General features: G+C 39.9%; 3 protein-coding genes across 9 annotated transcripts; 2 read left to right on the forward strand and 1 right to left on the reverse strand.

The window, feature by feature from the left end:
• The first annotated feature begins 9,470 nt into the window (after nucleotides 1-9,470).
• On the forward strand, nucleotides 9,471-17,360 carry ttll9 (tubulin tyrosine ligase-like family, member 9). 2 transcript variants are annotated; one of them, XM_008318692.3, is made up of 14 exons: nucleotides 9,471-9,998; nucleotides 10,663-10,709; nucleotides 11,608-11,700; nucleotides 11,770-11,881; nucleotides 12,438-12,623; nucleotides 12,724-12,792; nucleotides 12,863-12,953; nucleotides 13,032-13,072; nucleotides 13,174-13,261; nucleotides 13,662-13,720; nucleotides 13,811-14,007; nucleotides 15,867-15,980; nucleotides 16,109-16,233; nucleotides 16,327-17,360. In XM_008318692.3, the coding sequence occupies exons 1-14, from the start codon at nucleotides 9,984-9,986 to the stop codon at nucleotides 16,395-16,397; spliced, it is 1,308 nt and encodes a 435-aa protein (XP_008316914.1). In that variant the 5' UTR covers nucleotides 9,471-9,983; the 3' UTR covers nucleotides 16,398-17,360. The 2 variants fall into 2 exon arrangements, with proteins under 2 accessions (XP_008316914.1, XP_024915224.1); XM_025059456.1 differs by having other exon boundaries at nucleotides 11,770-11,848.
• On the reverse strand, nucleotides 17,180-21,186 carry fam217ba (family with sequence similarity 217 member Ba). Of its 5 annotated transcripts, none has more exons than XM_025059453.1 (5): nucleotides 20,691-21,186; nucleotides 20,487-20,586; nucleotides 19,989-20,071; nucleotides 18,757-19,888; nucleotides 17,180-17,809 (listed from the first exon to the last, which is right to left on the reverse strand). In XM_025059453.1, exons 1-5 carry the CDS (start codon nucleotides 20,795-20,797, stop codon nucleotides 17,714-17,716), a joined length of 1,518 nt encoding a protein of 505 aa, XP_024915221.1. In that variant the 5' UTR covers nucleotides 20,798-21,186; the 3' UTR covers nucleotides 17,180-17,713. The 5 variants fall into 5 exon arrangements, with proteins under 5 accessions (XP_024915221.1, XP_024915223.1, XP_008316909.1 ...); XM_025059455.1 differs by adding an exon at nucleotides 20,138-20,192 and having other exon boundaries at nucleotides 17,180-19,888; nucleotides 19,989-20,047; nucleotides 20,691-20,706; XM_008318687.3 differs by having other exon boundaries at nucleotides 17,180-19,888; nucleotides 20,691-21,180.
• Nucleotides 21,187-21,460: 274 nt separating this feature from the next.
• ppp1r3da (protein phosphatase 1, regulatory subunit 3Da) lies at nucleotides 21,461-23,846 on the forward strand. Of its 2 annotated transcripts, XM_025059457.1 has the most exons (3): nucleotides 21,461-21,648; nucleotides 21,734-21,799; nucleotides 21,906-23,846. In XM_025059457.1, exon 3 carries the CDS (start codon nucleotides 21,934-21,936, stop codon nucleotides 22,849-22,851), a length of 918 nt encoding a protein of 305 aa, XP_024915225.1. In that variant the 5' UTR covers nucleotides 21,461-21,648; nucleotides 21,734-21,799; nucleotides 21,906-21,933; the 3' UTR covers nucleotides 22,852-23,846. The 2 variants fall into 2 exon arrangements, with proteins under 2 accessions (XP_024915225.1, XP_008316907.1); XM_008318685.3 differs by lacking the exon at nucleotides 21,734-21,799 and having other exon boundaries at nucleotides 21,466-21,648.
• Nucleotides 23,847-23,874: the final 28 nt, after the last annotated feature.

A 23,874-nucleotide genomic window follows, 5' to 3' on the forward strand; every position in this document is an offset into this window, starting at 1 on the left:
GACACTTTATTTGCTAAAAGTTAAACAGAGTTTATTTTGTCTAACCTTGTTGCAAATGGTTTTAATTTTTTTAATTTTTTCTGATGAGACAGTTGATGAGAAATTCCAGTAAAGGTGACAGGAATTCTCTCTTAAGGATCGTATAGACAGTACCATCTGGAATGAGGGTAAAAATGTGGTCCTTATCATTTTCTGTCACGTAGCTGTGTTCCAGTTTGTACAGTGTGTATACAGTGTATCTATGTACATTTATAAATCCTATATCATATACTCTATCTTTAAACTACCAATGGAAGAGGATTACAAAGTTTTAAACGTTTTGACAAAACATTCTATTAACATTCATATTTAACGGTGACTCTTCCTCTGTAACTCGGCACATTTTGCTGTCATAAGTTTTATCTCTGTTGCCGTAAACATTTAATTTAACAAGTACAAAGGAAACCTCTGTTGACATAATCAAGCAATTTCGTTTTACGATGTGGGGAGGTTCTTTCTTGACATGAATCACTGGTTTAGCAACGGCACCATCTGTGCTCTGTTTATCATTTATTATAAAATCATTTTCAATATGTAATGTTTATTGTCATTTCTTGTTTACTTTAAGGTTTCATATCCTTTTAAACAGGGGCAGGAGCTGCACATCTCCCTAGCCTGGGGAGCTGCTTTGTCTTGGATGTCAGGGTTACCTGTGGTGCCATAACCTTTGTTTTACCTAAATTTCTTGCTCAAGGACATTGGAGTAGTGGGGTTAATTTGTGTAAAGGCTTTGAATGTATGATCGTCCCCAGCCTAGGCCAACCCCCACATTCCTCTGTTAAGCTGTCAAAGGTCACTATGTCCAGTTATAAGCTCGCTTTTAGTTTCCAAGGCTACCTCTTGTGTTGTTTCTCATTTACGTTTCTTAAAGTTGGCAAATTGTAAAATGCTTCTTTGTGTTGCTTCAAATGTCACCAAAAGAAGTTACAGAAAAAGGTCCATATTAAAGCATATGTAAGAGACTATACCGGGATGGCCCTTATTTGCCTCTTACTATGGGATCACACTTTAATCATTATCCTGTGAGTTGGCACTGCCCCTGGTGGCTGCCTGTAGCATCAGCTCCTGTCGCATCTTCTAACTTTACTGAAATTTCCCAGCATGGGATTAATAAAGTCTATCTATCCATCCATCCATCCATCTACCCACTCACCCACACATCTATCCATCCATCCATCCATCCATCTACCCACTCACCCACACATCTATCCATCCATCCATCCATCCATCTATTTAGGATGAAAAGCACATTTATTTTCCCATATAAAGTCACGTCCCCTCTTGACTGACTTGGCTCTTTCTCTCACATTTGGAAACATGTCTTTGTTTCTCTTTAGGTTAGGACCAAACCGTGTGTCTGCATAGATTGAGAGAGAACACGTGGCTGATGTTTTTTTTCCTCCATAGAAAGTAGGTCTGCATTTCTGTGTGAATACTGCTGTGCTTACAGTACAGAATGTAAGACCAATTGGAGCCTTTGAAGGCCTAATACCACCTATCATAGAGGAATGTCACTCTGAGTCCACCCCAAATAAACCCGTCCTGGAGCCTCAGTACAAACTCACTGCTCTGAGCACCTACAAAATTGGATGATTTGAAAAACCTTTTTTCCCACAATGGAGCCTGGGAAAGTGTCTCACACAGATGCCCTGACCGTACAGTGTTGCTGTCTGTAGATTACAGTGTGTTGTTGGAGCTCAGGCCCATTCAAGTAACAGAACAGTCTCCAGTAGGTTTAACTGTGCTGGATGACAGCAGACTGCAGATAATAATCACTGTGATATTTCTATGATTGACAGGCAGCCATTTTGGTGCACTCGACGAGCTCAGCTTGTTAGGTGTGTTTGATTTTGTAGAATGCTTGGATACACATGGTGTATGTGTGATTTGATAAATTCAAAGTCATTTTGATATCTCTAAAATTCATAAATCCTGGTTCAAAACAGTTCAGTATAATTTTAGAATGGAATGTGGTCCATACCAAGAACCAGTTCTGCTAGGATTTCACGGCTTATATGACCATCCAAAGGTCATAACAACACACGGCACTAGTTTTGTTGTCATATTTTGATACATTAACATATGCCAATTTATAAGGAAACACTTTATATCACCTCCAAAGATAATGTTTTTAATGGGTTTAATGAGTTCACAGGTAATAAATAAATTCTCCATCTTGGTCTGAGACTCTCAGAGTCTGAGAATTCAGTTATGATGATTATGGTTTAGGTAACTGAGCGTGGAATGTTATGAAGTTTCCTCCACTGGGACGGTGAAACAACTTTTTGTGTTGTTTTTTTTTCTGTGTGAACTTCTCACCCTCCCTGCACTCACCAACCTCTGGACTGCAAATATATATAGAGCGTGTCCTCTGTGAATCTGCAGACTGGTATTATAAAGGATCACTTAAGTAGCTGTAATAAACAGGTTGGCCTCACACAAACCTCTTTCTGTTGCTGTTGATGTCCTGTAGTAAAGGCCTGTTGCAAATCCAACATTTGGCATTTTTTAAGCATGAATGCAGGTCATATATCACATATCCCAACTGGATGATCAGAATGTGTTTTGGATTCTCCTCAACCTCGAGGCCTTCAAGCGTAGAAATCACAAAGGAAAGTACAATCCGTCCATTTATAATGGTGTCATACTTTCACACAGGCTTTTTCAACTTTTTATTTTTACAGTCATTCCTCCTGTGACAGGATCTCTATCTGTCCATTCATCTTCTCGTGCTTACCTTTGTCAGGGTCATGGCGAAGCAACCATTGATACCTTACTTCATAGCTGCACTTAGTGTGTCCAATAAATCTGAAACCCTGTCTAAAGTATGGGCTGGAACGGAAAGTGACAGAAAAGAAAAACACACAAGTAAATTCCCGTAAGACTCTGACTCTCAGACTCTGAGCTTTATCACTGCACTACATGACAACATAGGCCCCTCGTACAGTACAAGACATTCTGTACTTTTGATGTTTTGATTATTTGCTCCTAATGAGAATAGGCTAAAACAAAATATTCACACTACGGGTGGAAAGAAATGATGAAAATCATAATACCATATCGATATTCTACAGCATAGGTGTCAAACTCAGGCCCACGGGCCACATCTGGCCCCTGTTGTAATTATATTTGGCCCGTGCGATGAATGGTTGAATGTAGAACGCTGGGTGAAATAATTTAAACAAAATGTAGAAGAATGAACTTCAACAGAAATTACCGTGAATTTGTTGCAATGCATGAAGCAGAAGGACTGACATTGGATTCTAAAGCCCAGTGGGCCTACTCTGGCCCACGGGCCATAGTTTGCCCAGGTCTGCTATACAATGTCACGCAGCGAGATTTATATTCCTCACATCACATTCAGTTCATCTGGAGTAATTTCACTAAGAACTACTTATCATTATTATTGTTAAGCTAATGTTTCCAGTGAGGAACTCTCTTGAAATCATTCCCACTGAGTACAGATGAATATTTATATAAAGAAGTAATGGCTAAATATTATATACACCCGCTGAGTCTCATCTGCACATTTGAATTATTCACTTTTGTTTGAAATGTTTCAGCTTTTTAAAACATGTTCTCTGTTTCACCTTGGAGAATGACAGAGTTTGTTTTAGAGTTTTCCTCCAGGCAGGAGTCTGTAGGATTCATCTCAGCAGCTGAGAGTCTAACTTAACATCCAGGGAATATGCAAATATCAGCCAGAAGAAGTGCAGAATGACAGGAATGTTTTCTAATGAAACTGCGTCCAGTTTAATTCTGTAGACATCTGCCTTTTTATGTAGGAAATACGTGTTTTAGGTGAAGAATTAAATGTAAACAAAAGGAAATGTTCAAATAAAGATTGGATTATGGGCTTTCAGATTAGCTGTTGGATTTCTGGGCCACTGTAGGAAAGGAATTCAAAAATGTAGAAGGTAATGCAACAGGATTTTAATTGGATTTAACTCTTGTATTAACCCACACGTGCAGTTAGTCCAGTTTCTACGTGATGTTGCTACGTGTTATTGTATAACTATCAAAATTGTCACACCGATTTTCTTGGAATTTCTGTTTTTGTTGCCATTCCAGAAACAAGTGTTTTGATGTTAGTGAACGTATCGATGTCTCAGGAGGCTCAAACCAGTCATTTCTATAAACTGTATGTCTATAATTTTCAGGAAGCACAAATGTGAAGACAAGCTTCCTTTGTGCTTCTTATCAGTCCTAAGTTCCTGACCTCCCATAAATCTGTCGTCCTCCAGACACCAGTCTGCTTTCTCTCCTACTCTTCCTGCCTCTCCCACTCCTAGAACTGTTGACTTTTTGGGGAAACATCATGGGAATTGCCTCATCAAACTCTGTGTGTCAGGGCAGGTGTTGTTCAGGTCAACACATCGCCTGTGGATTTTATATTGTGGTGTTTTCACACCACATTAGAGGTGTGTGTTACCACACATGGCATCCAGTCAAAAAAAAAAGTTTTATATGAACCATATGAACCATCCTCTGCAGTTAGCTTAAAAAAATCAGTCTCATTTATTCACACTTGTTAATTTCACTAGTTTCTGGCACATTACTGACATACACAGTGCAGCCCTGTAGGTGCCGCTGATGCACTTTAGGTTTGTTTGAAAGCCGCAAAGAAGATGCACAGGAGTGACATCAGCGCAGAAGGAAGTTTGATTCAATGATTTTTTTTAACCATAGAACTATGGCCCAAATCTTGTCCGCCAGCCACCTTGTACTGATCGGGCGTCGACGTCTATTGGGCCAACTACAACTACAGGCCGGTCGTCCTGACCTCTGTGGACCCACTGCTGGACCCTGCACAGGTCACATGCTGAGCCGACCAGTCTGAAGTCTTGGACTAGAGAACATCATTTCCCAGGAGCTGAACATTAGCTCTTTCTCTCTGTTTGACAAACAGGCAGCCAAGGATTTACTTTTTCAGGCAGCTAAGGTAGTTCATTCTGTCAAAGACCCTTCCTCACTGCCATGATTTACCTGCACGCCTGGAGTTGTGCAGGTAAATCATGGCTGACCCTTCCCACTCCGATCATATCCTCTTTGTGAAAGTTTGACAAGAGGCTGCGGTCCGTCCGGACAACAACCTCACGCCCACATGATGACAGACCATCATCGGTGGTGAGTCTTACTTAGATCTTCACCATGTGTGATTATTTTAAATGTTATTTCTAAGGCTTACTTTTTCTCTTTCTAATTCTATCTTAGGACAGTGCACCAATACACCACACCACATTCCTTGCGTGTGTTAAATGTACTTGGCCATAAACCACGATTCTGATCGAAATTGAGCTAGAGCCAGAGTTTTCTGATCACTGCAGCACCCCGAGCCAATAGAATGAAATCAGTGTGAAACATTTTGCTCCTGAGCACAGACACCAGAGATAATCGTGTTATAATTTCCCAGTACAGGCAAAACACTGAAGCAGCTGACAACGATCCAGATGAAGGGGTTTAGAGAGAAAAAATAAATCCTGGAATATTTTGAGGTTTCTTTCCAGAATTTACTAAAAGTAATTCAATTAAGATTTTAAAAATTACATATTACTTTTTAAATGGATTCAAATGCAATCACTTTCAAATCCTCTTATCAATGTGATTAATTTATAAATCCCACCCTTCAGCCCTCTAACAAATACAAATACACAGTCAATGCACATGTTGTCATTTGCACACGCTGCGGGAAAAAGTTTTTATTTCACTGACTCGACTCAAGCTTAAAATAGCATCTCAACGAGACGGAATATACTGTTACATCTGATAATTTGTTGCAGTACATGACGAATATAAAAGGCTCCTTTATATGTTCAGTTGTTAATTTGACTGAAACATCCAACAGCGACATCTTCACAATATGCTGGAAAATGAACACGTGTTTTCTGTAACAGCACTAATTCATATAAATGTTTGTGCTCCATTGTGGAGGATGATTACATTCTCATTTATTTGAATAGACCTGTCTCTCTGAGCTTCACTTAATGACACGGCCGCAGGGCATGAAGACGTCTGGTCTAACCAGAGCGTGTTGTAGCTCCACCACTGGTGCAGGTGTTAGGAGCAGGGACTCATCCAAGAATTTAATAACATAATGAATGACTTATGCTCAATTCACGTCGACAACAACATGACATTTGGAGCTGTTTGCTCCAGACCTCAGGTTGCACTGCACGATAGCAACAGTAGCTACTGTACCACCTACCAACAGTTTTGGATCAGTTCACCATCTGCCACTGTTTCTAAATGTAGATGGATCCAAACAGGAAAAAGAGTAAATATCTAAAATAAAGGGCTGATTGTTTACTGTCTTTACACTGGCACACTTGAAGTAGCCTCAAGGCCACGTTAGCTGTCAGGCTGATGAAGTGATTCAGTGAACACAGCTCAGTAAATCAGCCCGAGTCTGCTGATGTTCAGTTTAATGACACACCAGTTGACTAACATCCAACTTTGCAACAACTTTCTGCACCCCAGCACTGGCGCTGTTGCCACTGGATGACAGCTGCAGCTGGTATTTGATAAAAGAAATATACCACATAGGAAAATGAAACGCTCACACATTGGGTCTGTTTGTGTTTTGACCTGAAGAAGATCCTCGTAATGGAATTGCAAAAATAAAAAAAAAAAGCCTGGAATGTGTCCGGGTCGAATCGACGGTTGACCTCAGGCAGGATTAAGAAGTTGATCTTCCTCATATTTAAAATATCCAAAGTGCTCACAGAGTGTATTTAAAAACATGCCCATGTCTCAGCCATTAAGACCTTTTTCAGCACAAGAACAAATTGATTGCCTTAGGCTGTCATATTGTCAATATGGGCAGTCCAGTCTGCCCATAAAACAGTGCACATACCTGAGGCCTCCCCCACTTATTATTATAATACACACCCACAGCTGAGACAAATGAGACAGATTGGTGAGGAGTTAACGTGCAAAACTTCTCAGAGTGAAAAATATGCTATAGATCTTTCAGAGCGGCAGCTCCTACACTGATTTAAAACCAGACCACCAACACACTCCAGTTCATCCTATGGCAGGTTTTTCTAATTGCGATCATCTATCTACACCTTGATGACAAAAGGCAGTAATTGACAGAACAGCAGCGCCTGACCGTTTACATTGACGACAGAGGTGACTGCCGCTGATGTGGAAACATCTGTTCATCAACTACTGTGACAGTTATAACAAACTGGGAGGTGCATGTTCTGCCAGAACACCTGAGTGAAGAATGAGGGTTTCCTCAGGCCATACAAACCCTGCTGCAACCTGACACGGACTGTAACCTTTAGAGAAAATCCAACCCAGGAAACATACTCCGTGAAAGAAGAGGAAGAAACATGTGATAAACCTATGGTCCTGATGCTTTAAAGACACAATAATCACTAAAAAATTCAATTGAGTTTTAATTTACAGCATATATTCACAGACGTCAGTCCAGTCAAAGGGCAGAGTGAAGAGTACTAACTAATTTGTTGTTGTCTATTCAAGAGAAATTTATATATTTTTAAAAGATAGATACTTGTTGTCCAAAGTATTATGATAATCCTGTTTGTCAGTAGTACCTGTGAATAAAAGTGGTCTTTGGTTTCTTTCTATTACCACAATACTTGTCTGGTGCCTGTAATTATCAAGGATTTTCATCAGACTCAAGGCTTTGATGATGCCCGTCACAGCTGCAGGAAATTCTTCTCTTATTTCAGAGTTAAAAATATCAATGTCTGAACAGCTCACATAAAATCATCAGCCTCAGTTGAACGGTACATGACCGTAAGAAACAAACAAAAAAAAAAGATACATTCTGCAGCACAGTGTTAAATCACTCATATCAGTACTGCACTTTTATATTCAACTCTACAGTGATATGCTCAATGTCCCAATGTTATGTCACAGTGGAATTTTTCATCAGACTGGGAGTTGTCCTTGGTATTGTATTTGGGGCGACGTTTTTCTTCAGAAAAATAAGCTGTGTTAATCTCAGCCTGCAGGTTCGCTGCACTCCCCTGCTGTCTTCACACTCATTTTGTTGTGTGGATCAGGCATTCTGCACAACAAAGTCTTTTACCCTGGATTTCGTCTCAGACGCGGGTAATAACTGAGCTCCATGGTTGTTTTCCTCAGCTGTTGAAACTGTAACACCATGCTTTAAGGGGAATGCGCTGCAGGTAATCCCAACAGTCGGGACTAAATGTTTTGCATTTTTGTATTTATTTCAGATTCATTCTTTTTAATTGATTTTGTTGAATATATGAAATCCCCTGTTTTTCTGCTTTTTGTAAAGTAAAGAAAAGTCTCTTAAAGGTTAGGCATGAGAAAGACCTCATCTTTAAACCAGCACTGGTCGTGGCTTAGATCGATGATGCTGAGGTTTGATAACCCACTGACAGCATCCGTCCGACTAGTTGTAAGCTGTAGAATGTTCCTGTCATGTTCCATCTTTGTCCTTTGTGTGATAAAGGTCAGCACTCATTGTTCCCAAAGTGCACTGCCCTGACAGTGGGGAATGTGCACTGCACCCACTCTTTAAGGTCATCTTTAATTACACCAAAATAGACTGTGTGTTGTTTCGTGACCGATAGTTCAGCAGCCTGAGCTCCTGGGTATTCCTGACAGCCTGTTTGCCTGACAAATCTCTGAAGAAGCTGTGTTTGGCCTCAGATTTCATTGTACACATAGCAGCCACAGGGCCTCAAATTCCTGAATGACTATAAGGTAATGCTGAAGAAAGTGGTGTTTTGGTAGCTTTTTTTTTTTTCTTCTCCGGGAAAGCCTCAAGTAATATCCTCCAGTCTTCTTTCAAAATCAGGCTGTCAAGATCCTAGTCTTTGAAAAGAACTGCAGACATGACCGTTGACATTTTTGAATGACATAATTTACAGTTACGCATTTAGCAGATGCTTTTATCCGAAGTGACTCACAGAGGAGGATTAATATTATCAAGCATGTTCCTCTGGCAATCGAACCCAGGACTCTCTCCTCTCTGCGGTAGACTAACAGTGCTAACCGTTACACATTAGTGTCAGTCACAGAGACAATAAGCATTTTCTGCAGATGTAGCTACAGACAGGATGGGCAGTTGCCCACAGGGGGCATCTTGTCAAAATAGCAAAGTCATAGAAAAATATCAGATACAGTAGGATGTTACAGTTCAATCACAGTTGTCACATGACATCCATTACATCATTGTAGAATGGGGGTGGGGGGTCTTTTAGTTCTGAGTAATCTATAAATGAGGTGGGTTTTATCGTAGGTATCAAAGGTAAAGGCACCACCTGCTGGAATAACATGAACAGGGGTCAGTAATGCTGAATATGTGCAGCCTGAACTTTAAACTCTGCATATACATAACTTCACCCCTGGTCTTGTTGTGTAAACATCAGGCAGTTATGGTATGAAGAAGATGGAGCGAGAGAGGGGGGGTGCGGGTGGGGAGTGGGTAGGTGGGTTTACCTTTTGGAAAAAAAGCCCCTTATAATATAATAAAATAATCTAATCTACTGAGGCCAGAACTGATCTGTTGCACAGAGGCTAAAAAGCCACAGATGGCTCGGGGGCCAAAGGTTGATGGCTATTGCTATAAACCCACAAAAAGAGAGGGTTTGGGGGCAGAAAAGACAAATGGTGATTTATCTGTGGCTTTTTGTAGCAGAGACAAAAAAAATTCCAGTGTAGAGCTTTCTATCCACGAATAATAACGCGTGAATTTACCTGAAGTTTTGTTTCACTTGAACAGATATGCACAATACGAAGGTAATACGCTACGGCAACTACAGGAGGACAAACCTCCCAAGTGCGCGTTTTAATCTCCATAGAAACGGCTGGCCTCAGACAAAACGTCCAAAACTTCCGCCAGTAATGACGTCGTAAACATCGTTTACCGACGTACTTTCGGCAACCTATCTCTTTGAATTGGTCTCACCTGCTGCCACTGCGCGGTGTGTGCAGCCATGTCCAAGAACAAGGTAAGAAAGAAGAAGAAGAGAGAAAAAAAAAGGTAATGATGTATGAGGTCGTTCTGTTTACATAAAAAAAGCGTTTCCTACACCGGAAAACGGAATGATTTTCACCCGAAAACACAATAATAAAAACGTATTTGATCACCTGTAGATTCTTATGCGATCACGTATCCAGGATGTACTGGGAAAACGGCCTTCTGTCACACTACATCACGCTGTTGTAAAAAAAAAAAAAAAAAACCCTGCAGAAACTCTATACCCCACACGGATCCTGGAGCCGTCAAGATTTAAAGTTCTGATTAAATACGGTGTAACTCAAGAGCAATAATGCTTGTCCTAAATCGGATTACGCGTCTTACTTTAATTAAATGGGCCTTGTATGTTTTCACTGTTCTGAAAATCTGCAATGATTGGCCGAGTGCCCCTCGAGGAACTTTCTTTTTTTAATCTCAAGGAAGTCTGATATGTTGTGGGATTAAAAAAAAGTCCAGGCAGGCGTAGGGATGAAGCCCTGGGCCAAAAGTCTACTTTATTTGTCCATATAAAGAGGCTTCTCGTGTTAAACGTTCCACACAGTAAAGTACCAGCTGGAGATACTCCGGTTTAAACAAACGGACTGTGTTGATGACTGAAATGTTAACCTTGTGCTACTTTTATAACCTGTGTGCAGACATCTGGACACAAAGCGTCATCTGATGCTGTCAGAAGTGAGGAGAGGTGAGTGTGTTATTTTTTTAATTGACTGCAGACAGTTCTTTAAGGTCGTCATCAATCCATATACAATATAAGATATAAAATAAATAAAAGAGAAAAACAATCCGAACGAATGATCCGAACACTTCCTCTTAAAGAACTTTAATGTGTGTTTTCACAAAAACAGTCAGAGGCATTATATATAAGGTAACAGATTAACTGATAAACTAACAAATTGTTATATAGTCATGTAGTTAACTTTCCCATACACTGTACCTTGACCTAATGCAATATACTGGCACATTTTCTAATTACACTAGATATTTTATAAGATTATTTTGAACCTTACTCTAGAACATAAGACTGGTTACATCAGAGCTGGCGTTCGTCCTAAAAACAGCAATAAAATACGATGTATCGTCTCAGAGTACAGGAAAAATCCCAACGGGCTTATTTTTCGTATAAGATTTTTACACACACCTGGTCGGGGTTCAATTTTCAGCTGTATTCCTGTCTATAACTATCCCAATAAACGTGAGGGGCTGGTCAGTTAGAGACTTACTTTTTCTCTTTGTTTTTTTGAGAATTTTTTGAAAAAAGTAATTTGTTTTGTATTTGTGTACTTTGTGCATCTGTGTGTTTGTACTCAGACTACAGTACATGTCATATCCAGCTAAGAGCAGTATGCCATGTGCAACTTAAAACCTCTGGAGTCATGTGACTATTAAATTTAAGCATGTTTCAGTAGTTTTTAAACTAACTTTTTTTTTTTTTTTTTTACACCTGTCATCTATGACATTTATATGCAGGCCTACTCTAGATATCTACTCTGGATATCAGTCTCCATGATGACAACCAAGTTTACTTCATCTTTAAAAGTATTTGCTCACCCATTTTACAGTGTGTCTTATTGCTTCCTCAGGGTGGGAAGAGCTTGTGTGCGTTACAAATGTGTGCTGCCAAACAGCATCCAGAGTGTCCTGCGCCAGAGACCGGGGTGGGCTGAGGTCAAAGAGTGAGTCCGTTTGTTTTTCTGACATGTGTGTTGTCATTCACACAGTCATAGGTCTTCTTTATCTCACAGTGATGGAGAGTGGGATTTGAACTGGTGTGATGTCGGCTGGCTCAGGGAGAATTACGACCACTCCTACATGGAGGAGCATGTAAGGATAAACCACTTTCGCAATCATTATGAGGTGAGGAAGCGTCACTGCGGCATCGCTGCAAGCATACGCTGTATTAGGGCTCCAACTGTGTGGTGTGTAGACATCGTGTTGTTGTTAACCAACATTAACCAACGTTGTGTGTGGTTATTTGTTTTTTGAAACAGTATTGGTGTAAAAGCTCTGCTCACTTTCTGTTTTCTGGCTGTAATTAGTACATCTAATCTATCTATTAATACTATTTTTTTGGTTTAATTTATCTTTATCTTCATTGTCTTCTATTAGCTAATGAAACACAGCGTCAGTTTGAAGAATTTTTGTTTAATAATCCTTTTGGATTAAAGCATCTTTCTGTTAATTAGAGGAAAATAAATCTGTCTGAAAGCGTTATTCTGCTTGGTTTCATCACTGTGGTCTGGATTCAGTTGCATGTTTTCCCACTGTGCTGTCCCCTCCAGTTGATTGCATATGTGTTCAACTCAACCTAAAGCATCTTTAAAGGCACTGGGTTTTATTTGAGTACACAAATGAAAATACTCATCAGTTTGGTTTTTGAACATTTCTCATCTCTTTGATGTTTTTTTTAAAGCTGACTCGCAAAAATCTCATGGTGAAAAACCTGAAAAGGTACAAAAAACTCCTTGAGAGAGAGGTTGGCCCCATGGAGGCATCAAGGTGTTCTTTTTTCCCATGCACCTTTGCACTTCCCAGTGAGTACCATCTGTTTGTAGAAGAGTTCAAAAGATGTCCTGGCAGCACCTGGATCATGAAGCCGGTTAGATGTTGTCACCTTAATATTCAAATCACTCAAGACACTCTCAGGTTTTAGTTTACAAAATATTGTAAAACACATTTTTCTTTTGTGCCTTTTTTAGGTTGCAAAATCTCAAGGTAAAGGAATCTTCCTGTTCAGAAAACTGAAGGACATCATGGATTGGAAAAAGGTAATTTCCTCCTTTAATAATAATTAGAGAAAGTCACTGTTTCTGACTGATTGAAACTGTGTTCTCACAGGACGGCGGTCGCTCAGAGGAGCAGAAGGATTCCACTCAGGTGGAAAACTACGTGGCACAGCGCTACATAGAGAACCCCTACCTCATTAATGGTAGAAACTGGCAGAAATTGAAGAGAGAAATTTAAATCAACATTAAATAATTTTTTATTTGTCGTTTTGTCCAAACAGGCAGGAAATTTGATTTGAGGGTCTATGTTCTGGTGTCATCGGTACGTAATGAACTTCATCTCTTATGCAACACACACCACATACATGTACAGTATATGTTGGCATTCATGACTTGGACTTTGTGTTTATATGTGTCTTTCAGTATGCTCCCTTAAAGGCCTGGCTCTACAGAGATGGGTTTGCACGCTTCTCAAACACTCGCTTCTCTCTGAACAGCATTGATGACAAGTGTATCCTTTCTATCACCATTACGTCTCCAGTCTTCTTAAGATGTGTGAGTGTTTGTTTGCAGTTTTCATCAAGAACAATACCCCTCCACCCACCCCGCCCCCCACCTCACCCACTTCTACATGAACACATTAACATGTAACATGTATGGCTGTAAGTTCTACAAAACTCTAACTGTTCTTATTGAATAAAGACTAAAACCTAATACAGATCTGTTCATTTCGTTCCACTGTGGAACAAATAAAGACATTTTTGAAATTGATTTCCTTTGCAGTAATAGTTCAATGCCCTCCAATTTGGGAGTGACTCCCTTAAGCAGATAGGTGCATGGGCCTGGTTATTGCTGTCTACAGAGTTATTGCACTTATTTTCCCAACATGCCCTTACTACGTGTTCTTTTAGACATGCATCTGACTAATGTGGCTGTTCAAAAAACAGCGCCGGACTACGACCCTGAAAAGGTTTGTAACGACAGAACCCAGACTAGGGATAGATCCACTACACTGTGAGGTGGTAAAGGCTGCTTTATTAACTCATCCAATTTTAAATAGGGTTGTAAATGGCAAATGCAGCAGCTTCGGAGATACCTGACTGCAAAACACGGCAGAGAGGCAGTCGAGACCCTGTTTGCAGAGATGGACAACATCTTCGTCCGCAGTCTCCAGAGTGTGCAGAAGATCATAATCAATGACAAGCGCTGCTTCGAGCTCTACGGTTACGACATTCTTCTGGACCAGGACCTGAAGCCGTGAGTGCTCACACACACCCACATGTCATCATGCATGTCAATACATTGCACTAAATGTTTCAACTTGCAAACATGCGTCGTCAGGGCGTGCGTGTGCCCAGAAATGGGGTGAGTGGCTCAGTAGAGTGTGTGTCCTGTTTGTTGCTTGTGCTGCGTTTACACCCACCATTAAGCAGATCAAAGCACATGCACAGGCAAGAAGACGTGTGCACGTTTGACTTGTCATCGTGACCACGTCAAAACAGAACAGTAAATCTGCCAGTGGTACTCCTGAAATAGCTTGAGCTTAAAACTCCCTGCGGTATTGGAAAAAACCCCCCTGACAGGTATGCAATCAATAAATACACACGTCGCTGTAAATACTAACACGCATATCTTGACAGCGCCAGTGTTCATATTGTGACATCCATTTACATGTATGTTATTGGCTGTCAGACAAGTATGTGACAGGATTGACAAGGCTGCAATGACACGATAAATAATAATAAAAAATGGTCGTAATTTACCTTAATGTTGGTGAAGCATGCAGCGGCTTTATATGTGGTACAAATTGGTATTGGGATAAAAAAAATAAAATGCTTAAGCCAGAAATGTCATTTTGAATAAATGTGAAGGACAAGGTACAAGAAAAATGACCAAAACCAGAGTAAAACAGAATTAAAGTACAAACACCTGACAGGCCCAGTTGACAGCTAAAGCTTAAGACAACAAAAAGAGGACATTTTCTGGGCTGATTTATGGCCTTTGCCGCCAAGAATGTTTAGTTTGTTACATAGTTTGAAATATATATTCATCACTTTGCTTTAAAAAAAACAGACAAAATAAGGCTCGGCCTTCCCTAGGGCTCCCACTGCCAATTTGACATTGTTTTTATCTTAGTCCTTACAGGAAGTTCTTAGATATTTATCTTAATGAAAGATTTGATGAATGATTTTTTGTTTTGAATGAGAACGTTTTGGATATATATCGTCAGCATCAATAACAATGTTGAACAGCTTAGAGACTGGTCAGTACATGGTCGCAACAAGGGACAAACAATATAAATCTAGTTGTGAAAGATCCTAATAAATGTGTGTAATGCAGAGTTTTGCATCAACTAGTACTTTAATTGGCATGTTAGTATTTTATAGTATTTTGCTTTCACCTTTTTTTTCAAAAAGCTACATGAAGCATTTAATTTTTCAGTATTTTGATTTTATTTTTCTTTCACAAACCAATGATGATAAAAATACAGTTTTATGTTATTATTGCGTTTATTAATTGTGTTTCATCCAATAAAACATTTACACTGCGAGGAAAAGCTCTGGTGTTTCATGGAGCCTTATACATTAAAAGTTGAGCTATCAAAATAAAAGCATGAAAAATTAAAAAACAATCATTAATTTGTACACCTTTTAATGAGTGGGCAGAGTGATGGGCACAGTTTATCCAATAATTAATTACACTGTCCATCCAGTAACTTATTGTTATTCTAATACACAGTCAATAAACATGGTTTCCTCAAGCTTACAATAAAATCTAATCATATACACACATGAATCTACCAGCTGTTTTTTTTACTGAAAAAAAAAAATGTTGGTCACATTTAAAAAATTGATTTACATCAATTAATCATGATTATTGACAATCACCATTTCTTGTGATTAGTAACAATCATAATTAATTATGATTAACTAAGATTTATTCACAGCTATCCTGTGAATAATCAGATAAAAAAAATTAAATACATGTACGTTACAGTCCTAATTTCAAGAAAATTAATTAACTCTGCTGCTTATTGTCAGTTAACCTTGTGTCAGTTCAAAGGATTATACAAAAGTTTGCTAAGAACCGCTGACCTCTCCTTCAACTCTTTGCAGGTGGTTAATTGAGGTGAATGCCTCTCCCTCATACACACCCAGCGGTCAGGAGGATTATGAGATGAAGTGCAGACTGCTGGAAGACACTTTGAATGTTGTTGATATGGAGGGAAGGTGCATGGCCTGCATAACAATTCACACCTTTATTTAATCACATTTTCTAAGGCAGTAAAACGGCAGACTCTCTCATCTAAATGAGCCAAAAAGTTTCTTAGCTGAGATTACCTTCTTCTCCCTCCCAGGCTGACAGGCAAGGAGAAAAGGGTGGGCGGCTTTGACCTGATGTGGAACGACGGGCCGGTGTGTAGAGAGGATGCTAACCTAGAAACTTTAGCAAGTTCGTGTTTCACTGCCAACACACACTTAGGTAAATGAACTTTGTAGTAAAGGCATCTAATTACAGTTATTTGATCATTATCTTTACAAACTAATTACTGCAAAGTACTTTCCTCTGTTGCAGGGTGTGTGAATGACAGAGAGAGGCAGCTACGGCGGCTAATGAAACCATTGCTATGTCAAAAAAGGATGTGAACAAAGTCTGAAAATGTCATCAGGTTGATGTGAAGACGTCCAGAGAGGAAGTGCTGTGCTGGCTTTGGAATGAACAGCAGGTGAAAATGTGGCTCCTTCTAATACCATTTTAAACCAAAGGAAATTGTCCCTGAAGAGATAAGGTCTCAGTTTTTCCTTTTGTGTCAGCCATAACAAAGCAGCATAATTTAAAAAAAAAAATCAATCCCATTTAGAGAAAAATAGACAATAAAGCACAGTGGGAGAAGGTGACTATAAATGTCAACTATGGTACTTCCACGTAGAAATCCATTCAAGGAAGACAATATTCTGCTTCAGCTCAACAAGTGTAGCTGCAAAAGGTTTGATAATTCTAGTCATTTGAGCGCTATAATATTACTCTATTTTTTTCAGTTAAATTTAAGCTAAACCAGATGTGTCTTTTAACATAACAACATAAAATAAATAAGCTCAATAATGAAAACTTTGACATTGACAAACTTGTGAAACTACGTTTTTTCAATACCAAGTATAAGAAATAACATTACAAAATATTTCATGTATTATTACTTTTGGACTATAAGATCTTTACTTTTTTTTTTACATAAAACCTTTCTAGAGGAAACACTGCCACCTGTCCAAAATCATCCATTTTAATGGTAGGCATAAATAAAAAAAGTGAAGGGTTTATTTAGTAAAAAACTAAATGCAAATACAGAGTAGTAGGTAGACAGTACACCTCTAACTTTCGTCCTGTTCTCACAACAGTTTTTATGTACAGTTTTAGTAAAAGGCAGGATCCGTTCATGTGCAAAACATTTATTTATATGCCTTACAAAGACATTGCATTCAACATTAAGAAAATACATACCACAATCTTTCTGCGTGCATGTTGACAAAGTGTACACATTAACAACAACGTCACCAATCTTGGCTTTGAGTACATGTGGCTGTGATGCAATGAATAAAGGAGTGCAATTCAAATGACGGCGTGTACATTTTTTTCCCCATCAGTTGTTGCACATGGTAAATCACAGGACACAGGAAGGACAATCACATGTAAACACACAAATGTTCTCAGCATTTCAAGTGTTTTGTTTCAGCTCGTGAAATGCAATGAAGAGAGATATTTTTTTCCTGCGAATGCTCAAAGTACAGCATCAGTGGACGTAACATTACATTCAGGTTCTCTTTCACAAGAATTCAGTGCGTGACATGTAAACAAAGAAAAGAAAAAATTGACAGTAACGTGAAGAAGTTTCACCACAACACTTTTCATAAATATAGCTATGGTATATAAAATTTGGAAAAATATGCTTTTACATTGGTAACAAACATTACACCATCTTCTTCAGTGATACAAAGAGCTCAGCTCCAAGCAAAATACAGTTCATTTTCAGACACGGCTGCAGCTGTTCCAAACATGAAAAGCCCTTGTGACAAAGGAAACAAATGTAAAACCACTGTACAAATATTAAATAAATCACATTACCGCAGTACACACCAATCACTATGCCTCCTTTACAGCCAAAAATGTTTCAACTTAAAAAACAACAACTTTGAAAAACTAGGCACTAAAAGTAAAAGGTTTAAAAAACGAAAAAAGCAACCGCAAAAAAAATTAAGATTTTTAAAATGTTTAATACATTCTCACATCAAAAGTTCTATTGTATTTAATGAGCTAAAATGTGATGACCTCTGTGTAACATCACTATATTTTATATTGTGTCTTCGAGAGTCATCCTACAGTACGGTCGATGCTTATGTTTATATCAGTATTAGTATCACACTGGGATATTAGTGCAACAGAGTGTTAAAATGTCAGTAGTGTAGAGTTGATATAACCTCGTGGTCAAACATTATTTGAGTATAATAGTTCTTCTTTTGTTGCTTATAGTTTGTTAAATGTGTCATGTGTTAGTTTCGTTACAGCTACTCAGTGTCTTACTGTTTAAAAGGCCAAACACTACTTGCTTATTTGAACGGCTCTACAACTGTTACAACATGTTAGTACTACACAGATTACACAGAAAGCAAGCATAGTTTCAAGCTCCTGTACCGTAATCACTAAGTGAAGCGCTATAATATAGACCTATGTTGTTTACTTTGCAACAAAGTGCACAGTTTTTGCTTTGCCATTCTGTTTACTGCTATTCAGCGCTTTGGAGAGAAGCTGCGGCTCTTTAGTAGCTCTTTTCAAGGATGTTTTAGTGGCCTGGCTAACTGACTCTGCCCTCTGCTGGTCCCTCTCTACTCTTCTGGAGGTGTTGACCTCTCGCTTGCTGGCAGCAGAGACACGTTTTTCAGTGCTGGCTACTTTCACACCTGGCTCCTTTTTAACATCTGTCTCAGAATTAGCTCTAATGCGGCTTTTCCTCACCTGCCCTTTGCCGTTTGGGTTTTTTCCAGACTCTTGTGGTTGCTTCCGGACATTGCCTGTGGCATGCATTTGTCTGAGATGGCTCCTTCCGGCTGAAGGGCTCACAGGGGTCTGGGCTCCTCCACTTCCTCCTTGTCCTCCAGGACTGCCTTCATTGGAGGGTGCACGTGTCTCGCTGCTACTCCGTTTTACCTGTGCCCCAGGCCTTGCTCTGCGCTCAAGCAAAGGGCTGAGACGTGAGTGGCGCTGGTAGGCATAAGCAGAGCAGGTTCCATTGCACAATGGGTAGCGGATGTTACAATGAGGACAAACTGGGAAGCGGGAGAGCTGTTGCTGAGTAGAAGCGGGGGATGGAGGGTTGTTAACAGGTGTAAACGGGAAGGTCTTCTGACCGTGACGTGCCCCTTTTGGGGAGTTGAGTCGGGACGATGGAGCTGTGTGAGGTCTCGGGGAGTGAGCTGTGGGGAAACTTTGTGGCCTTGGACGAGTTCCGGCCGGACGACTGGTCTCTGCCTGCACTGTTTGTATCTGAAGCCACTCCAGTTGCAGCAGCCTCTCCAGATACTTCTCTAAAGGCCCAACAGGCTTGGGCCGGGGGGCACCACGGCCTTCTGTATGGAGAAACACGGCCAGCTGTCTCAGGCTCCAGCTGTTGAAGGGAGGCGGCAGAAAATCTTGGTAACTGTAGATGGGTTTTTCAGCCTCGTCTTGATCCTCAACAGTGCCCCCGGGCCCAGGGAAGTCTGGAGGAAGATCATTGGAGTTGATAACCTCAGCACGCAGGTTGAGGTGAGGAGGGGTACAGGGTGTACATGGAGACGGCAGCACAGGAAGCCTCTCAGAGTCTGACAGATCACTGGCACTGTCAGTGTCATCATCCTTCTGGTTGTAGTGCTGCTGTAGTGCCTGTGGTGTGGGGGCTGGGGAGTGCGTCAGGGGGTGTAATGGCATGTGTCGGAGCCCGGATATTGGGGACAGGGGCAGAGAGAGGGCTCGACGATTTTTCCCCATCGCCCCACGATTTGGCTGCAGCTCATTGCCACACACGGACATCCGTTGATTTTCTTGTTTATCCTCTTTCCTGTGCCATACGTGTTTGCCTTGTTGAACTTTTGATTCTCCTTCTTCAGGGCTGTGTGAGAGCGAGAGAGAGGTAGATATGTAAAAGAAACCCATCTGGGTATATCAATACCTTTAGCAAATAATCTTTTATTAACCTTTTTAACACATACCTGGAGAGTTTGCTTGTATTTCTGCCAGATTTCACCCTTCCAGCTTTTGACTGTGAGCTCTGTAAATAAGAAATTGAAGTTTTCTGAAACGGATTATAAGGATGTGCATTATTATGTATCATTATTATATTTTGTTATTAGGAATGTACCTGATCTGACTGGACATCAAGTTTTATTTGCATGAGTACTTTTTATCATTTTCAACTGCAGAAATTGAAGTGACAACGACACAAATGATGGTCTCAGACCAAGCTCTCTTTAACACACAATTCTGGAAAAGTACTTATTAGTTATTAGTGCAAAAGCCAATTCTAAGTTAGGATATGGTAAAATTCACCTTGCGTTTCCTATTTAATCGTTCATTAATTTTATTAATTTATAAAATATTATTAATAACAAACCACAATTTTTCTGTAACAAACATCTCATCTTAACTGGACTATTATAAGCAGGCTAATACTTTGTAATGACGTAGTTACATCCTACTACGACACTCACCTTCTGCAGAGTCATCACTGTGTCCTTACCCTGACCTGGTCCTGGAAGGCCCATGTTTATTTGGCCAACCTCTTTCTTTATCTTGTTACCTTTCTTTGAACTGGGGAAACATTAGAGCAAGTCATGGGCTCATCTGCCCTCAAACATATGAGCTAATCGTAGGGGATTTTTTTTTTCAAAAATGCAAATTTTAAAGAGAAATACCTGGTTAATGGTCCACTATTTTCTGCGTTTTTTACCCGGATCTTTTCTTTAGAAACGACGCGTTTCAGTGTCGTGGATGCTGTGCGTTCCTGCATGATAGGACCCATGATGAAGGTCGACAGGTGGAATGGATGATGTTTTGGTCCAGGCAGCGCCGTTTTATAGCACTATAGCTAAAGGACCCAACCGATATCTCGGTTCGGATTCTTCATTTTGAGAAAAAGATTAAAATCATACGTTTTTTCAAAGGTACTGCAATGCATCATTGCGCTGTAGTCGACAGACGGCTCTCCACTGCAGCTTCCTATACAGATGTCGAACCGCTTCGCAGACTGAATCCCAATCAAACGATTATTTTTTAATGAACTCCTCACAGAGGCCGTATCTCTTTTTCGTATTCCATTTTACTCATGATTAAAAATGCAACACGACCCGACGCCGCGTAAGCTTTGTTGGCTCGCTATCCCTGTAAGATAGGTTTGTTTACCTGCTGCCTGACTGGCTAGCAGCTCGTGTTGAAAATAGGCTATCCAGATGCATCACGGGAAATGCAGTGAAGTCGTATCAGCTGAGCTCAAAACCAGAAGACACAATCTTCCCACAGTCTGTGTGCTATTTGCTGATAAATTGGAAGCGCATTTTTTTGCTACCAAAAACTTTAAACTGACAGAAAATGGTGAAAATTATCTACATTGCTGTGATGTTGTCTCCTAATTTACTCATTTTCCCATAAGCCAACAGTGGTCGTTTTGGAGCTTCCTACTAACGCAGGTCCGCAGATTTACACCGTGCAGACATGTACATGTGTAGCAAAGTTGTGCCGGTGATCGCTGTTTACAAATCAGTTTGCCTGTCTGCGGCCGACATAGGAGACTGCAAACACCTCGCATGGGAACACGGGGCTCTATTTGATGTCACTCTGCATGGACGAACAAGAATCCGACTCCAACTTTATACGGTAAGGCAATATCAGCGTCGTGACGCTGTTTTTAAAATTAATGCTGCTGCACAGAGCGGGCTAGAAATCAGCTGTATGCTTTCAGGCACGTACACCGCATAGTACACGCCCACTCATGCCTGTAGGGACTTTCTGTCCTGGAAAAATGACGGTAATAATATTGCTTTTTACAGTGCATTAATTTTTCAGCTATGTAAGTTTTCAATGCACGCAACATGATCATGTCATTACACTGTGGTTTGTAACCTTTTCTATAGGTCAACAGGGCACCAGTTCTTATAGGACATGGATAGAGGTTGGTTCATAGGACACACAAGAATTCTGCCAACAGAATATGAGTCCAATTTCTGCAATAATACACCGACCCGACCCAGCATGACGTTTAAACTGAGTGATATAGTCCAGGCCCATAAACCCAATGCACCAAAGAAGGCAGTTCCAATCCGTCCTCCAAGTCCCAGAGTCCCACAGCAGAGTGGTCAAGATTTTCATCGCAGATTCTCCTGTGAACCCACACCTAAACCAATTATCCGACAACGATCCCGCTCTCTACCCTCAACTCCAGAGAGGAAAAAGCAATGCCGGAATGTGGGAGTAAGGTTTGTAGACTCCTTGGGCCTTGACCTTGAAGACATAAGAATGTTTAGGTCAAGAGACAATCCATCTATACCCCAACATGTTACCTTTAGATTGTTGATGGGGGCCGAGTTGGCAGATGGGAAACATCTGGAGTTATCATTGCCTTACATGAAACCCTTTTTTTTGGAGCAACCTGGTGATCAGCCAGGCTTCTTCCAGCGTCTCTGCGAGCAGAAAGTGTGTCTGGAGAGGGTTATGTGTTTTGAATTGGGTGTCATTGGAATCACCCAGGTCATTAATCTGGATTTTGAGAAAGATGTCATCGCTCGTTATTCATTTACAGAGTGGAAGAGCTGCTCAGAAACTAAGGCCTCTTGGGTGTCCACCATCACCAAATTCTGGGCTGGAGGAGGGGATCAACTCAGTTGTGATTGTTTTCGTTTTCACCTGCCTGTTCCTCCATTTCTTCAACCAGGAGCTGTATTAGAGTTTGCCATACAATACAAAGTGTGTGGAAATGAATACTGGGACAATAATAATGGGGAGAATTATAAATTAGTTTGCCATAATTATAAACTAACAGTGCCAAAAGAATGTGAGAATAGCATGGTGCACTTTATTTAAGATGCAGAGTGAAGAAAGAAGAGACCTTTTAGAAGCACTTTATAAGATGTCCTTATATAACTGCATGTCCATAATGCTCAACTATTGCCAACTTTAGAGACAATACACATTGCCTTGAACTATTTGAGATTCAAGTTAAATTGACTGAAAAGTCTAATGTTTTGCACTGAAACACAATGCTGACTTTGATGTCACTGTTTGATTTCACAGTTTTAATGCACTTTGGTAGAAAACTATTTTTAAAAGTTATACTTTAATGTGATGACATCCGATAGTGATGGCAGCCAAGAGTGTTATAGAACTGTACTATACATTCATTCATACTGAATCTAAAGCACTAACAGCTGTGGATTTGAGAACACTGTGAAATAGTCTGCTGAAACATTTAGCTGGTTTAAAAAACATTGTTCCAAATCCAATTATGTAAATTCTGATCTTGTTGTGTTTTAATAAACACAATGGCCCAGGTCTAGTAGGGCACATACCAAGCTTATTGCTAGAAATATCAAACATTGTAATTCATCTGATCACCACACGTCAGTGCCCTTGTGCCTTTCTTTGAGACACTTCTTTGTCATACATACATACATACTTGTCATACCCAGCTATCTGTGGCCTTTTGGTCCTGTTGATGCTACAGTAGTTGTCTTAATAAACAGCTCACGTATAATTACCAAATACATCTGCACAAATGTGTGTATTTTTGTGCTTTTGAGTCTACTTAGACACACTAAAAAGATTCTGGTAACTGTCTGTGTTTATTTTATTTTCTTGTTTGGAAAACGTTGTTTGCACCTTATTCAAAATATGTTATAGAGCTGGTTTTAAAATTTTGCCAAATTAGTTAGGGAAAATACAGTAATCACTACAGTATTTTTAGATTTTCAAATAAAAATATCTCTTTCATAATAAAAATGTATAAAATCTGTATTCATATTTAGCACTAATGTTGACAGTGCTGTATGTAAACAGAAAATAAAGCATTTGCTACTAAATTGTGCTCAAAATTGCATTTTTAAAATA

Source organism: Cynoglossus semilaevis, chromosome 10 (assembly GCF_000523025.1).
Source record: "Cynoglossus semilaevis isolate Cse_v1.0 chromosome 10, Cse_v1.0, whole genome shotgun sequence".
Taxonomy (NCBI): domain Eukaryota; kingdom Metazoa; phylum Chordata; class Actinopteri; order Pleuronectiformes; family Cynoglossidae; genus Cynoglossus; species Cynoglossus semilaevis.

Excerpts from the sequence above, each read along its gene's own strand:
- ppp1r3da (XM_025059457.1), top strand. The coding sequence starts at position 21,934 with ATGGATAGAGGTTGGTTCATAGGACACACAAGAATTCTGCCAACAGAA.
- ttll9 (XM_008318692.3), top strand. Across the intron at positions 12,793-12,862 it reads ACATCATGGATTGGAAAAAG|GACGGCGGTCGCTCAGAGGA; the intron begins GTAATTTCCTCC and ends GTGTTCTCACAG. Across the intron at positions 13,073-13,173 it reads TCTATGTTCTGGTGTCATCG|TATGCTCCCTTAAAGGCCTG; the intron begins GTACGTAATGAA and ends TGTGTCTTTCAG.
- fam217ba (XM_008318687.3), bottom strand. The coding sequence starts at position 20,797 with ATGGGTCCTATCATGCAGGAACGCACAGCATCCACGACACTGAAACGC. Across the intron at positions 20,587-20,690 it reads AATAGTGGACCATTAACCAG|TTCAAAGAAAGGTAACAAGA; the intron begins GTATTTCTCTTT and ends ATGTTTCCCCAG. Across the intron at positions 19,889-19,988 it reads AATACAAGCAAACTCTCCAG|CCCTGAAGAAGGAGAATCAA; the intron begins GTATGTGTTAAA and ends GCTCTCACACAG.